Source organism: Stegostoma tigrinum, chromosome 19, assembly GCF_030684315.1.
Source record: "Stegostoma tigrinum isolate sSteTig4 chromosome 19, sSteTig4.hap1, whole genome shotgun sequence".
Lineage (NCBI taxonomy): Eukaryota > Metazoa > Chordata > Chondrichthyes > Orectolobiformes > Stegostomatidae > Stegostoma > Stegostoma tigrinum.
Window position 1 is genome coordinate 55,154,354 of NC_081372.1, and position 17,359 is coordinate 55,171,712.

Consider the following 17,359-nt stretch of genomic DNA (forward strand, 5'->3'; position numbering starts at 1 on the left):
TAATATTCGGCAAGAAGTAGTAAAGAAATTAAGATGTTAATTAAGTGGTTACATCTGAAACACAATCCCTGGCAGAATGATGGAACCAGATTTCCTACCATCTTTTAAAAGACTATTGTACATGTACTTGAAGAGGACTCTTGGTAATTTATACAAACATGGAGAAAAGGCTGGATATGCAAGTAAATTAGACAGCTCTGTCAAACAGCCAGCACACATATGGCACAAATGGACCCTCCTGAATATGCAAGATTTGATTGACTAACCCATATCTAAAAGGAGATAAATTAGGAGTTCAAGTCATTCATAGCTTTCCAAGGCATACAAAATGGCTGCTGTATTTATCCACATAACTGTATCTCAAAATAACTGTTTTAAAAGAAGGCTTTTATTTCATTTCTGGGTCAGTATTAAGATGTTGTATAAATCTAGATTCAAATCAGTGGAAAGGAATCACAATTTTGATTTGATTGGACCTTTTGCTACTCCCCATTGTGTCTCTATTCAGACTCAGTTTTGGTAAAAGCAAGCAAGTGTAGCTACAGTACATAGCCTTTAATCAATTAGAGAAGAAAATTTTAAAAAAGCAAAGGAAGAAAGAATTTGTATTGATTTATTTGAATGATTTGATTTTCGCAATACAAACATCGCATCAAGACAAACTTAGATAGGCATGCAATACAGAGAACAATCACCAGTCCGAAAAGAGCTGTGTGAACCCGTTGAGGGTTCTTTGGCAGTTCATGGAATTGTAAACCACTGTTTTACGGTCAGCCTCAGTTTCTCAATCAACATAACATCACCAGATCTCAACAGTCACTACTGAACAGTGCTTTATACTATTCTAGGGAAGGTTACAATTATTAATTACAGTTCCTTTTTAAAACAACTCTGACTACATCTAAAGCCATAGTGCCCTGATTGTTAAGTTTAATAGTTTTTTAAAAAAGTATCCTTCCTTTACCTCAGCCGAGAAAAGAAAAAATAAAGTCTGCAAGTAAAAAAAGGGACCGTACTATTCCTTGATGAACAAATGAAGGGCAAATCTCAGTTGCCAATCTGGTAAACAATCACTAAAGGAGTTTACAAGGCTGTATGTCAGCACCAGAAGTGACAAGGTATCTTTATTTAAAAGCACACAAATTAAAAATCTAAAAAACTGGAACAAGCTACTCAGATAGGTTCAGTAGCTGTTGGATATGGCTTTTCAGGCCAGTACATAAAATTGAGTTTCATAACCTAACCTGTTGGGGGCACTACTGCTTTAAAACTACAGATCATGTTAAACCATACACACAAACCTTCAATAGGAATTCCATTTTCATGGTGCATCTTCTAAATTAATTGGCTGGAAGAATCAGCAGAATTCAATAGTTTGACTGAAAAACACAACTTTCTCTTCAACAGAGGGGCTTCTATCTATGCTTCATCATTATCTCCCTCTTCTTCTTCAAACTCCTCCTGTTCATCTGCAGTGGCATCCTGGTACTGCTGATACTCTGATACCAGGTCATTCATGTTGCTCTCAGCCTCAGTGAACTCCATCTCATCCATCCCCTCACCAGTGTACCAGTGCAAGAAGGCCTTCCTGCGGAACATGGCAGTGAACTGATCGGAGATTCGCTTGAACAATTCCTGGATGGCAGTGCTGTTGCCAATGAAGGTGGAGGACATTTTGAGGCCCCGAGGTGGAATGTCACAGACAGCTGTCTTAACATTGTTGGGAATCCACTCCACAAAATAACTGCTGTTCTTGTTCTGGACATTCAGCATCTGCTCATCTACTTCTTTCATGGACATGCGGCCTCGGAATATGGCAGCAACGGTCAAGTAGCGTCCATGCCGTGGGTCACAAGCTGCCATCATGTTTTTGGCATCAAACATTTGCTGAGTCAGCTCTGGCACAGTGAGTGCTCTGTAATTTTGACTGCCACGGCTGGTAAGTGGGGCAAAGCCTGGCATGAAGAAGTGGAGTCGAGGGAAGGGCACCATGTTCACCGCTAGCTTGCGAAGGTCAGCGTTGAGTTGTCCAGGAAAACGGAGGCATGTGGTGACTCCGCTCATAGTTGCGGAGACCAAGTGATTAAGGTCTCCGTATGTGGGAGTGGTCAGCTTCATGGTACGGAAGCAGATATCATAAAGGGCTTCATTGTCAATGCAGTACGTCTCATCTGTGTTCTCCACTAGCTGATGCACAGACAAGGTAGCATTGTATGGCTCCACCACAGTGTCTGAAACTTTAGGCGAGGGCATCACGCTGAAAGTGTTCATGATACGGTCAGGATATTCTTCTCGGATCTTGCTGATGAGGAGGGTGCCCATCCCAGAGCCAGTACCACCACCCAGAGAGTGAGTGAGCTGGAATCCCTGCAAACAGTCACAGCTTTCAGACTCCTTCCTCACTGCATCAAGCACTGCATCAACCAGTTCAGCTCCCTCTGTGTAGTGACCTTTGGCCCAATTGTTTCCAGCACCACTTTGACCTAGAAGAAAAAGATACATGACGTGCAAAAGCACGTGTTCACAATGCCATTCAAATCTTTTCTGCCCTGAAACGAATTTTTATACAATAACTTTTCAACAGACCCTTTTACCTGACTCAAATGATTATCTGTCATACATCTGGGTATGAAAAGCAAATACAAATCGCCAAAACTTCGTTAAAGAGATAAGTTTTAAGGAGCATCTTAAAGAAGGAAAAATAAACAGTGAGCCATAGATGTTGAAGAGGGAATTCCAGACTTTGGGGCCAGCTGACAGCACAGCCAACAATGGTGGTGAAGTTCCAATCAGGGATGCTCAGGAAGTCAGAATTGGATGAAGGCAGATGTTTTTTTAAAGTTGTGTTCCTCAAGAGACTACAGAAAGAGGGAGTGCAAGAGGACAAGGAGGTCCCTGAAATTCACAAGAATTTTTAAATTGAATCAGTACTTGACCAGGAGCTAACGCAGGTCAGTGATTGTAGTGTAATGGGTGAATGGAACTTGTTGCAAAGAGAAGGACAGCAGAGGTTTTGGATATCCTCAGTTTTAAAGGATGTGGGAAGACTTGGACTAGTCGAGTTTAGAGATATTCAAGACAAGGATGAGGGTTTCAGCAACATTGGTTTTCATTGGCAGGGGAATTGAGTTTAAGAGATTCGAGGTTAGGCTGCAGCTCTATAAAACCCTGGTTAGACCACACTTGGTATATTGTGTTCAGTTCCAGTTGCCTCATTACAGGAAGCCTTAGAGAGGGTGCAGAAGAGATTTATCAGGATGCCACCTGGACTGAAGGGCAGGTCTTATGAGGAAAGGTTGAGGGAGCTAGGGCTTTTCTCATTGGAGCGAAGAAGGATGAGCAGTGATTTGATAGAGGCATACAAGATGATGAGGGGCATAGGTAGAGTGGATAGCCAGAGACTTTTTCCCAGGGCAAAAATGACTATTATGAGGAGACATAATTTTAAGGTGATTGGAGGAAGGTATAGGGGAGATGTCAGAGGTAGGTTCTTTACACAGAGTGGTGGGTACGTGGAATGCGCTGCCAGTGGTGGTAGTGGAGTCAGATACGTTAGGGATATTTAAGCAACTCTTGGAAAGGCACATGGATGATAGTAAAATGTAGGGTATGCAGGGTAGTTTGAACTCGGAGTAGGATAGTAGGTCGGCACAACATCGTGAGCCAAAGGACCTGTACTGTTCTATGTTCTATGTGGGCAAAGGTCGAGGATGCCATTTAGCAATGTTGCAGAGGTAAAAATAGTCAGTTTTAATTATCACAGATTTCTGGTCAAAAGCTAATCTTAGGATGAAATATTATCTGTTCTAAAGGTCTTTTTGAGCCCCAGCTGTTGCAAAATAGAAGGCTGGAGTTGAGAGCAGAAACCAAAAACAGTGACCTAGTTCCTCCCAATGTTTGATAGAAGGAAATTTCTGCTGACCTGAGACAAGGAGCCTGATAACTCATCATGAGAGCAGGACCTGAGAAAGGGGTGTGGGGTAGAGCAGAGTGTCATTAGCTTACATATGAAAACCAATAGAGTGTCAAAAGATGTTGTTGCTGAGGGCAGCATGAGAAATAGAAGAGGGGCAAAAATAGATCTAAGGGTGACACCAGAGGTAATGACAAAGGAGCTACAGGAATATTTGCATCATCTATAACCACGGGTGCCTGATGACTGGAGGATGGTTAATGTTGTACCTTCATTCAAGAAAGGTTGTAAGGAGAAACTGGGGAACATAATCCTGTGAGTCTGACTTGGGTTGCGGGTAAATTGATGGAGGTGGATATAAAAGATAGGATTTGTGAACATTTAGAGAGGCAAAAACTGATTAGGGATAGTCAGCACGTTTTGTATGAGGAAAGTCACGTCTCATTAGCTTGGCTGAATCTTTTGATGAAGTTACCAAAAATTTTGATGATGGCAGAGCAGTAGATGTTGTTTATTTCGATTTTAGTAAAGCCTTTGACAAGGTTCCACATGGTAGACTAATTTGTAGAGTTAGGTCACATGAAATTCAGAGTGAGCTTGCAAATTGGATATCTAACTGGCTTAATGGCAGAAGACAGGTGGTGGATAGTTAGTTTTCAGACAGGAGGCTTGACACCAGCGGTGTTCGGCAGGGATCCGTTCCTACCTCAACTTCATGACCCATTGTCATGGCCTACTCCTGCACCATCAAGCTCATCTCCTCCCACCTGGACTCTGTTCTTTTCCCTTTAGTTCAGGAACTCCCACCTACATTTGTTTGGGACACAACTCAAGCCCTCCACCTTTTCCAAAGCTTTCAATTCCCCAGCCGCCAGCATCTCATCTTCACCATGGGCATTCAGTAACTGTACACCTGCATCCCCAATGTGGATGGCTTCAAAGCCCTCTGCTTCTTCCTCCCCCACTCCAGACCCAACCAGTACCCATACACCAACACGCTCATTTGCGGAACTGGTCCTCACCTTCAACAACTTTTCCTTTGACTCCACCCACTTCCTACAAACCGAAGTGGTTGCTATGTGCGCCCACATGGGCCCGAGCTATGATTTATGGGTCAGTCCCTCTTCCACAACCACACCAGCAGCATCCCTCACCTCTTTCTCCGCTATATTGATGATTGCATTGGTGCTGCACATATTCCTGTGAGGAGCTCAAGCAGTTCATCAACTTTTCCAACATCCACCGTGAACTCAAATTCACTTGGACCGTTTCTGCCACCTCCCTCCCCTTCCTGGACCATCTCCAACTCCGGTAACTGACTCACTGCTAACTTCTATTTCAAACCCACAAACTCCCACAATCACCTTGACTACACCTCCTCTCACTGTCCTGCAAAAAATGTTACCCCATACTTAACTCCTCTGCCTCCCTTGCATCTGCTCCCGGGATGAGGTGTTCTGCCGTAGGTTTTCCCAGATATCTTTCTACTTTAGGGATCGTAGTTTTGCCTCCACTGTTATTGAGGATGCCCTCAACTACATCTCCCCCATTTCCCATGCTTCTACCCTAAAACTCTCTCCCCCCAACAAGAAGGATACAATCTCCTTAGTTCTCTCATACCACCGCACCAAACTCCAAATACAAGACAGCATCCTCCGATATTTCGGCCAGCTAGAATCAGACCACACCACCAAAAGGATATTTCCCTCCCCATCCCTGTCCACCTTCCACAGGGACGGTGCACTTGGTGACTCATCAGTTCCATACTCTCCACCGACCGCTGCACCATACCTGGTAACTTGCCCTGCAATCACAGGAGGTGCTACACCTGCCCCATACCTCCCCTCTCACTTTCGTCCAAGGCCCCAAACAATCCTTCCAAATCCAGCAGAGATTCATCTGCACTTAATCTGACCTCGTCTACTGTATCCATAGCTCCCGATGTGGTCTCCTCTATTTTGGGGAGACCAACCGCAGACTTGGGAACCATTTTGAGGAGCACCTGTGCTCTGCACGCACCAACCAACCCCGACTTTCTGATTGCCATCCACTTTAACACCCCCTCCTACTCCCTGAGTGACATGTCCATCCTTGGCCTCCTCCACTGTCAACATGATGCCAATCGTGAACTGGAGGAACAACACGTCATATTTCACCTTGGGAGCTTATAGCCCAATGGCCTGAATATTGATTCACCAGCTTCAAAATCTCTTCACTCCAACCCGTCTATCTTCCTACTCACCTTTCCACTCCACCCTTCCCACTGACCAGCCCCTACCTGCATCCACCTATCTCCATCCGACCTACTCTCATCCCAGCCCCACACTTCCATCCCTTTATTTACTACTAGGCTCCCCGCGCCCTCCCCAATTCTGACAAAGAGTTTGGCCCTGAAACATTGACTTCCCTTATCCTCGGATGCTGTATGACCTGCTGTCTTTTTCCAGCTCCACATTTATTGACCTTCCCTTTTGTTTGTCATTTATATAAATGATTTGGATGAGAATATAAAAGGCATGGTTAGTAAGTTTGTGGATAATACCAAAATTGGTGGCATAGTAGACAGCGAAGAGGGTTTTCTAAGATTTCAAAGGGATTTTGATCAAATGGGTCAATGGGCTGAGAAATGGCAGATGGAGTTCAATCTGGATTAGAACATAGAACATAGAACAGCACAGCACAGAACAGGCCCTTCAACCCACAACGTTGTGCCGACCATTGATCCTCATGTATGCACCCTCAAATTTCTGTGACCATATGCATGTCCAGCAGTCACTTAAATGACCCCAATGATCTTGCTTCCACAACTGCTGCTGGCAACACATTCCATGCTCTCACAACTCTCTGTGTAAAGAACCCGCCTCCGACATCCCCTCTATACTTTCCTCCAACCAGCTTAAAACTATGACCCCTTGTGCTAGCCATTTCTGCCCTGGGAAATAGTCTCTGGCTATCAACTCTATCTATGCCTCTCATTATCGTGTATACCTCAATTAGGTCCCCTCTCCTCCTCCTTTTCTCTAAATGAAAAGAGACTGAGCTCAGTCAACCTCTCTTCATAAGATAAGCCCTCCAGTCCAGGCAGCATCCTGGTAAACCTCCTCTGAACCTTCTCCAAAGCATCCACATCTTTCCTCTAATAGGGTGACCAGAACTGGACGCAGTATTCCAAGTGCGGTCTAACCAAAGTATTATAGAGCTGCAACAAGATCTTACGACTCTTAAACTCAATCTCCCTGTTAATGAAAGCCAAAACACCATATGCTTTCTTAACAACCCTGTCCATTTGGGTGGCCATTTTAAGGGATCTATGTATCTGCACACCAAGATCCCTCTGTTCCTCCACACTGCCAAGAATCCTATCCTTAATCCTGTACTCAGCTTTCAAATTCGACCTTCCAAAATGCATCACCTCGCATTTATCCAGGTTGAACGCCATCTGCCACCTCTCAGCCCATCTCTGCATCCTGTCAATGTCCCGCTGCAGCCTACAATATCCCTCTATACTGTCAACGACACCTCCGACCTTTGTGTCATCTGCAAACTTGCTGACCCATCCTTCAATCCCCTCATCCAAGTCATTAATAAAAATTACAAACAGTAGAGGCCCAAGGACAGAGCCCTGTGGAACCCCACTCACCACTGACTTCCAGGCAGAATATTTTCCTTCTACTACCACTCGCTGTCTTCTGTTGGCCAGCCAATTCTATATCCAGGCAGCTAAGTTCCCCTGTATCCCATTCCTCCTGACCTTCTGAATGAGCCTACCATGGGGAACCTTATCAAATGCCTTACTGAAGTCCATATACACCACATCCACAGCTCGACCCTCATCAACTTTTCTAGTCACATTCTCAAAAAACTCGATAAGGTTTATGAGGCATGACCTACCCCTCACAAAGCCCTGTTGACTGTATTTGATCAAGCCATGCTCTTCCAGATGGTCATAAATCCTATCCCTCAGAATCCTTTCTAACACCTTGCAGACGACAGACGTGAGACTTACTGGTCTGTAATTGCCGGGGATTTCCCTATTTCCTTTCTTGAAGAGAGGAATTACATTTGCCTCTCTCCAGTCCTCAGGTACGATTCCAGTGGAGAGCGAGGATGCAAAGATCTTCGCAAGTGGCGAAGCAATTGCATTTCTCGCTTCCCAAAGCAGCCGAAGACAAATCTGGTCTGGGCCTGGTGACTTGTCAATCTTAATGTTTGACAAAATTTTCAGCACATCAGCTTCCTCTATCTCTATCCATTCCAGCATGCACACCTGCTCTTCAAAGGTTTCATTCACTACAAAGTTCGTTTCTTTCGTAAAGACAGAAGCAAAAAACTCATTTAGGGCTTCCCCTACCTCCTCAGACTCCATAACACAAGTTCCCTATGCTATCCCTGATCGGCCCTACTCTTTCTTTGACCATTCTCTTATTCCTCACCTAAGTGTAAAAATGCCTTTGTGTTTTCCCTAATTCGTTCTGCCAAGCCTTTCTCGTGCCCCCTCCTGGCTCTCCTCAGACCATTTTTGAGCTCCTTCCTTGCCTGCGTGTAATCCTCTCTAGCTGAACTTGACCCTAGCTTCCTCCACCTTATGTAAGCTACCTTCTTCCTTTTCACAAGAAGCTCCACCGCTCTCGTCATCCAAGGTTCCTTTATCTTACCCCTTCTTGCCTGTCTCAGAGGGACATATTTACTCATCACTCGCAACAACTGTTCCTTAAACAGTCTCGACATGTCTATAGTTCCCTTACCATGGAACAATTGCTCCCAGTCCATGCTTCCTAACTCATGTCTAATCGCGTCATAGTTTCCTCTTCCCCAATTAAATATCCTCCCATTTTGCCTAATCCTCTCCTTCTCCATAGCTATGTAGAATGTGAGACAGTTATGGTCACTATCACCAAAATGCTCTCCCACCACAAGATCTGATACCTGCCCCGGCTCGTTTCCGAGCACCAAGTCTAGAATGGCCTCTCCCCTCGTCGGCCCGTCAACGTACTGCATTAGGAAACCCTCCTGAACACACCTTACAAAAACAGCTCCATTCAAATCTTCTGCTCGAAGGAGGTTCCAATCAATATTAGGAAAGTTAAAGTCACCCATTACAACAACCCTAATGCGTCCACACTTTTCCAAAATCGGTCGACCTATGCTTTCTTCAATCTCCCTGCTGCTATTGGGGGGCCTGTAGTAAACCCCTAACGAGGTGACTACTCCCTTGCTGTTCCTAATTTCCACCCATACTGACTCAGTAGGCAGATCTTCCTCGACAATGGAAGCTTCTGTAGCTGTGATACTCTCTCTGATTAGTAGTGCTACACCCCCTCCTCTTTTTCCCCCCTCCCTATTCTTTTTAAATGTTCTAAACCCTGGAACATCCAGCAACCATTCCTGCCCATGAGAAACCCATGTCTCTGTTATGGCCATAACATTGATGCGAGGTTTTGCACTTTGGTACAATAAACAAGGGTAGGGCTTGTACAATTAATGGTAGGGGCTTGGGTAATGTTGTAGAACAGAGGGACCTAGGGGTACAGGTACATAATGCTTTAAAGTTTATGTCACATATAGACAGGGTGGTTAAAAAGGTGTTTGACGTGTTTGCCTTCATTACTCAGTCCTTTGAGTATAGGAGTTGGGAAAGTCACGTCAAGGTTGTAGAGAACATTGGTGAGGCCTCTTCTGGAATACTGTCCGGTTCTGGTCGCCCAATTATAGGAAGGATATTATCAAGCTGGAGTGGGTTCAGAGGAGATTTACCAGCATGTTCATGGATATGGAAGGTTTAAGTTTAAAGGAAGGCTGGATAGGCTGGGACATATTTCTCACTGGAACCTAGGAGGTTCAGACGTGACCTGATAGAAGTTTATAGAAGAATGAGAGGTATAAACAAAGTTAATGATAGTTGTCTTTTCCCTAGGATGGGAGAGTTCAAGACTAGGGAGCACATTTTTAAGGTGAGAAGGGAGAGATTAAAAAAAATGAGAAGCTTTTTTTTTTACACAGAGGGTGGTTTGCATGTGGAATGAACTTCCTGAGGAAGTGGTGGATGTGGGTACAATTGAAATGTTTAAAAGACATTTGGAAGTTACTCAAAGGAAAAGTTTGGAGGGATACAGGCCAGGAGCAAGCAGGTGGAACCAGTTTAGTTTGGGATTATGTTCAGCATGGACTCGTTGGATTGAAGGGTCTGTTTTGCTGCTTTATGACTGTATGGCTAAAAGTCTGTCCATGACTGAAACAAGCACAGAACTAAGCAAGTGCAGTCTCACTCAGTTACAGGTCAGTGGATAGGTGTTCAAGGCGTAAGAAGCTGCAGATAGTTTGAGAGAAAGAAAGAAGACTTAACATTCTCACAGTCACACAAGATGTCATTTATAGTCTAAGATGTTGTAGCACAAAAGGAAGCCCTTTGCCTTATCCACAAAGCTCTCACTGCACTAATTCTATTCTCCAGTTTTTGGCCCATAGTCCTGGGATTTACGGCAGCACAAGAGACGATCGAAACATTGATTATGATTTATGAAGGTTTCTGACTCATTTATAACATTAACAAGTGCCAGTTCAATACTGTGACAGGGCCAGGGACTTGATTGGAATGATTCAAGCATGAAACACTGGGATATATGAACATGGGTTCTGGAGGTAACATTATGTTAAACAAACGTGGAAAGGAATAGGAGATTGGAGATGGACAGTTAGTTTGAAAGGGTGATTGGGTCAAGGGTTGACTGCTTGAGATGAGCGAATATGACAGTTTTCAAGCTGGGAGGAACAACACGCAAAGAGAAAATTGGTCACAGAACTTGTTAGGGATAGGTCCAAGGGAAGTTGTGTGGTCAGCATTTTTGAGCCTATAGGGCTCAGTGAGCAAGAGATGGGTCTTTTGGACATGATGAGATCGGGAAGGTGTGAGGAGAGATCAGAGGGAAACTAGGGAAAGTTGTAAAATGACATCAGGAATGGAGCTTGGGCCTTAGAAGTAGTTGGCCTGCTGATCTGGGGAAGTACAAGTGTTTGATAGATAGTGACAAGATGTTCTTAAATTCCTCACACTTTCTCTTACAGGCAAGAATGGAGGAGATTTAGGAGAGGGGTTCAAGACAGTTTGCAGAAGAGAAATGAACCCAACAGTGGAATATGAGGGCTGTGAATTATGTTTGTATTGCAGGATAGTGAGGCCTTTTAGCAGATAAGACTGGAGTTCAATGATATTTATTAGATGTGCCAGTGAATGGCTAAACCAGCTGCCTGTGGTATCTATTTATGTCTGTATCCTTTGGACTTAAGCAAGGAGAGTGGAAAGCCTTATTAGGCCAGAGTGAGAGAGAATAATGGTTTTACTGGTGGCTAGGGGATTAAAAGGTAGAGGTGAGGGTGAACAAGTCTGTCACTGCAAAACTTATGGTGAATGGAAGGCCAGGAATAAACATTTTAGGATTTGAAAGTACAGTTGTAACTGAACTGAGATTTCTTTTTCCTGTAGGGTGGTCACAGAAGGAAGGAGGTACATGTGTAGAGGGCAATGTGGATGGAGACTGGCACACAGAAATGATCAGAGATGGTCCTTTGCTGTGATGAATATGAAGGAAATAGCAAAGCCATAGGAGATGACAAAGTCAAGTGGATGGATGTGAGTTTGAGTTGGAGTGTTTTCATAATGGGAGGAATGAAGCAAGGATAATAGTGCACTGAACTCAAAGCAGAGAGGCATTATGACTTGAAATGAAGATAGAAGTCAATGAAGCTTTGAAGTTCACCCAGGAATCAAACTAGTAAACCTTCAGTGCACTCTCTCTAAGGCAAGTGTATCCTCCCTTAGCTACAGAAATCAAAATCGTTCACAGTATTCCAGGTTTGATCTCACGCAGGCACTGTCTAGTTGCAGTATGGCTTCCTTACTCTTATATCAACCACACCCCCAGCTTACAATTAGGCCAACATGGCACTTGCCTTCCCAGTTACTTGCTTTATCCTCATGCATTTTATCAAAAAGGATACCAAATTTTTTCTGAATTATAATATTTAATACTTCTCACTATTTAAAAAAAATTCTATTCATCCTTCCTACCAGTGTGAATACATTTGCATTCTTCCATCCGCCACCTCCTCTTCACTATCTTAAGCCAGATTTCTCCTTCAGTTTCTTTGTGATCTCCACGCAGCTATTTTCTACCCAGCCTTGTATCATCAGCAAAACTGCATGTATTACACTGGTATTTTGACGAAGTGATTAATACAGAAAATCTAAATAAACTTACATGCCTTGCTTCATTATCCACCCTTTTAGTTAACCTTTAAAGAAAACTGATTTATAAAATATGATTATACTTTTATAAAACCACATTGACTCTACCTAATCATTATACGATCTTTCAAGCATCGTTTCCACAATTTCCTTCTCTGGATGAGATAAGCTCAAGGGTCAGTCACCTCATTCACCTCCGAATGGTGAGTAACAGAAGAGTGCACAAGTAAAACCTGGGACTGAATTCTCATCCATTTATGAGAGGAATGGTATTTTACCAAAAGAAAAGGCTCCATCTTTGGTCCAATTACACTGAACTACTTCATCCAGAGATTCCACTCAGCCGTATTGAAGCATTTGTTCATGCAATTAAAAAATGTGTTACTGCTGTATTCCTACCAAATACAAAGTTATCTGGTCTAAATATTTGTCCAAATGGCCCGGATCTGACGGAATCCATAGTGCCAGGTTCCAAATCCACCAGAATTGCACGGGGAACATATTTGTCACCTGGGAAAGAAATAATACAAGAGCAACATTAAAGACAATACAGATATGAAGAGTGGCATTTAATGGTGTCTATAGTGAGTTATTCATGAGGATCAGTTATCTGGTAGGTGGGTGGAAACCCAGCCGCCTTCCTGCCTCTGCTGTAACGAAGGACAGCCTCACCACTGCAAACTGAGACCCATAAATGGGCAATTAATGCCAAACACAAACACCATCCATCACCCCAGCGTTCCACATCATGCCATTACTCCTCCGGGTACTGCTAAGCAATGAAGACTTTCTGGCCTCCATGGCCAGCAGCTGTCAGGACATCCTATGAGGGCCCTGATCCCAGAATAGCTTACCATTGACCAGTTAAATGCTTATTGCTTAATGGGGAAGGCCAACTGAACAGAGGCAATGCACGGCTCTTTGAGCCAGCAGACTAGATCCATATCACTTGCATTAAATCCAGCCAGAAGTTTCCGACAATGTTAAATAAACATTGAAGAGACCATGAAATCTTTAAGGAATACTAGAGATATTACAAGGCAGGGAAAGATGCACAGAGAGCAGGACAAATGTATTTATTTCGGATTGATAAACAGCCTGTTTAGAAACAATGGGCTAAATAGTAACCTGTGGCATAAATGTCTGATTCTCGATGGTAGTGTGAAGTATTAATCTGTACCATTAATAGATCCAGCTGTTGGATGACACATTTCCCAGCAAATAATTTCTTTCATCCTAATTTGACCCATTCCTTGTCCCTTCAGAGTTAGCCTGGTTTAAAATCAGAAGCCTTGTTTGTGATATTCCTTTACTTCATCTTAAGTATGCTGCTCCCTCAATATGTGCTCTTAATATCGTTAATTCTTTGAAGAACTTGGTATCATAAACAAATCCGACAACCCCTGGTCATCTGTTGCTGGTTTTGGAAACTCCAAAAAAAGGGCCATCAACTTCAAATGTTCACTCTTTCTTTCATACACATCCAAACCTACTGAGTATTCTCAGTATTTTGTTTTCATTACCCATCATATACCAAACTAAATTTATTCTTCTAGTCCCTTTGTTTTATTTGGGATATATCTAGAAGTGGTATACAAGTGTCACATTTGATGAACTACTTCCTTCTCCTTAGCTTCCTAATGTATCAGTTTCCTTGCCATTGTTAATTTACCATTTTGTTTTACTGCTTATACATTTCCCATCTCAAGGTCAAAAATCACACGACACCAGGTTATAGTGCAACAGGTTTATTTGAAGACACAAGCTTTCGGAGTCTCACTCCTTCAGGTGTCAGTGACATCAGACACAGAATTGATAAGCAAAAGATCAAAGGCTCATGTGAACGTATTGTACAAATCTATGATGGCTGTTTCTCTTTTACTATCTACTTTTAAATTCTGGTTTTCATTTCTAAGCAAGATGGTAATCTTCTGTTCCACACAGCAGCCCACAATCTTCTGTTCCATGCCTGTTTAAATGAGTGGCTGAGCACAGAAATGACAAAACCCAGCCAGAGTATCCACGATCCTGCCTGTGAGTTCTTTTACATGGCCTGATACTTCATTCCTACTTTGCATTCTTGTCTGAATTATCAACTACTGGTCTCATGACTTTTTGAAAAATCATCATGTTTAATGGATTAGGAAAGGCTGTGCCTCAATGATGGATTTTGCCATTGAAACAGCAGCTATTTTGCTCTGATCAGACAGCAACTTTTACTGGCACTTCAGGCCCTAAAAGTGTAAAGAACAGAGACTGAAGCTTTCAGGTATAGAAACTTGGTGACTGTCAGAGGCAGCAGTGCAGAAGACCACACCTGTCACATTGAGAAATTTAGAGGAAATGTTAAAAGTGAAACACAAGTGGGGTGCCTTTTTAGAATGGAACTGCAACTAATCCCATTGGTTTTTAATAATTTGTAGATTACTCAGTGGTTCTACATGAATAACTGATTCTCTACAAAAAACTGAACACCCTTGTGCTTGGGTTCTTTCCCCCAAAATTTCCAGTCGGTGCAATGGACAGTTGCATAGGCAACATCAAATCCTCTGGGTGGCGTAACTCCTTACCGGCTGCTTCATTGTAATAGACGTTGATCCTGTCCAACTGGATACCACTTTCACCACGGGCACTTCCCGAAGGATCAATTCCATGTTCATCGCTGATCACCTCCCAAAACTATGAAATGGATTAACAAGCACAAATTCACTTACAAGTGTAACGAAAATGCTCGCATGTGTGTAGCTCTTTTCACAAATCACGTTTAAAAGTGTTTTACAGCCGTTGAAGTGATTTTGGAGTATGGTCACTTATGTGGGAGACAGTGCAACCAATCTGTCCACAGGAAGTTCCTAGAACGGTAATGTGGTAATAACGAGATAATTTGTTTTTCTGAAGTTGATGGTGGGATAAATATTGGGCAAGGTACCCGGGATAACTTCCTTGAGTTTCTGCGAAAATAGTGAGAAATTTAAAATTTTATTGGTCGAATACACAGCGTTTTAATTGACAAAACTCACCAGACTGTATGATTAAATTATTACACACGCCTGATTTTAGGAAGTATCTGTATGTACAGAGTACAGTGTGGAACACTTCCAGGCAGACACGGTGAAGGGCGCAGGTAATTGAACTCGAAGGGTTTGCGACGGGCTTTATAGACCACACCCTTTTCAACTGTACATCAGCAGAATAGGGCTGATGGTGAATGGGTTATTATTGGAATGATTACCCTCCAACGGCAGGGAGACAGTGAGAGTGCATTCCTCATCAACACATAAACCTCCACGCATACTCCATTCAATATCACATTCGATCGGGATCACTGACCCTGCTGGTTACCCCACTTCTGCAATTCCCTGTATATATCCCCGGGGGATTGCCAGCGGCGGGTTCTTGCAACCCTAAGAGATTTCATCTTTCTGGGGCTTACTGGAAAAGGACCAGCTGGCAGAGAATGCTGAAGGAGATTCCTCACATATTGCGGATTCAGCAGCAGAATGGATCCAACCCCAGAGGTGGGGGGGAACTGATTATCCCACATAATCTCAATTCCCGGCTGTAGGATGGGGGAGGGGGCCTCCAGTAGCGAAATATTATTGTGCTGCAAACATGCAAAAACATTATCATGAATGCCGAAACAACGTGACTTATGAAGAAATATCGTTAATTTGCTTTAAGCCTTCCTCCTCGAAGCTACTGCTTCGTGGCTGGGGGTTTGGGAAGACAAAGCTTTACAGGACCAAATGAATTTGGGACGATCGTGGAAAACCAAACTTCTATCTTTTTTTAAAGAGAACAAAATCCAAGATCGGTGCCCCCTTCAAATTGCGCCAAGGTTTGGTTCCCAGAGTGTGGGGCTTCGATTGAGATGAGAATGAGATCCCGGTCCCTGCTCTGTGGAATTGTGGAGCAGACAAAGGAATAGAGAGCGAGGCGAGGTAAGGCTGTCAGCAGCAGCTTGCGCGCATGTCCTGCTCCACACACACAGCCCCACTTACAGACAGACAAACCTAACAATTTAGCCAGAACCCCTTTTCTCCAAAAAAGAAAACCGCTGCATCCGCTGAAAAATGCACCATATGATGCAGTCTCAATATGAATTGAGATGGAACGAAGTCCTATCGGTTTAAATCACTGTCGAAAGGGCGTGGTTTCATTTCCTCGCTTGGGAACATAGTTAAGTAGCATTTTATAAAATACGGACTCGAGTATCGTTTCGATTGACAGAAATGATGTGCATTGTGTATTTTTATGAACGGAAACGATTTGGATATTGTTGATGGCGGATTTCTTACCTTGGCTCCGATCTGGTTCCCGCATTGTCCAGCCTGGATGTTCAGAATTTCCCTCATTGTTGCTCCTGCTGTTTTTAGGGGACGCTGGTTTCTTCTGGGAGATACTCCAAGATCAACTACAAGAAGAATTTAGAACGGTTGATCTCTTTATATATGCTGCAGCGAACGGGGTGTTTGCAGACAGTTGTAAAGCTCGGTTTTTGTTTGTTGAATAAGGGTGTCAATGCTGCGGAGGGCTGGCTGTGAGGATACAGCTCTGCAACTATTAGCGAGACACTGCTCTGCAGCTCCCGGCTCACATTAGCGAAGCGCCCCCTTCGACCACAGCTTTTATAAAGTGTCCGTACCTGTGCACTCTGGGAGATGTAGTCGCCTTGCAGCACGTACTATGAGCTAAACATAACAATTTAAGAAACTGGAACCGGAGTAGATTACTTCAGCCTCTCGAGCCAGCTGTGCTATTGACTACGATCATGGATGATCTACTTATTCATATTCCATCTCCCATACTCTTCCAATATCCTTCGATTCCTTGAGTACACAGTAATCTATGGATCTCTGACGAATCTTGGACTAAGCACACATCCTCCTTGGGGTAAAGAATTTCAAAGATTAATAACCCTTTGAAGGAATACATTTCTCCTGATCTCAGTCTTAATTGTCCCACCCCTTATTTGAAAGCTATGTAGACACATCCAAGTCAGAGAAAAATCATTTCAGCAGCTATCATATCAGTTCATTTTAAGATTGCGTATGTTTTAATGGATCACTTCTCATAATTCTACATTCTAAGCAGTATGGACCAAATCAATCTTTCCATATAACACTCAAGATATGGTTCTCGCTAAGGCTTTTACAACTGCAGAATGAAACAGGCAAAGGATAATACCTTATATTTGTAATTGT

The 17,359-nt window shown here is 43.2% G+C and overlaps 1 protein-coding gene across 1 annotated transcript; it reads right to left on the reverse strand.

The window, feature by feature from the left end:
- Positions 1 to 599: 599 nt before the first annotated feature.
- Positions 600 to 16,749, reverse strand: LOC125461246 (tubulin beta chain-like). The gene is made up of 4 exons (XM_048549774.2): positions 16,454 to 16,749; positions 14,726 to 14,834; positions 12,555 to 12,665; positions 600 to 2,483 (listed from the first exon to the last, which is right to left on the reverse strand). The coding sequence occupies exons 1-4, from the start codon at positions 16,508 to 16,510 to the stop codon at positions 1,420 to 1,422; spliced, it is 1,341 nt and encodes a 446-aa protein (XP_048405731.1). The 5' UTR covers positions 16,511 to 16,749; the 3' UTR covers positions 600 to 1,419.
- Between the last annotated feature and the right edge of the window lie 610 nt (positions 16,750 to 17,359).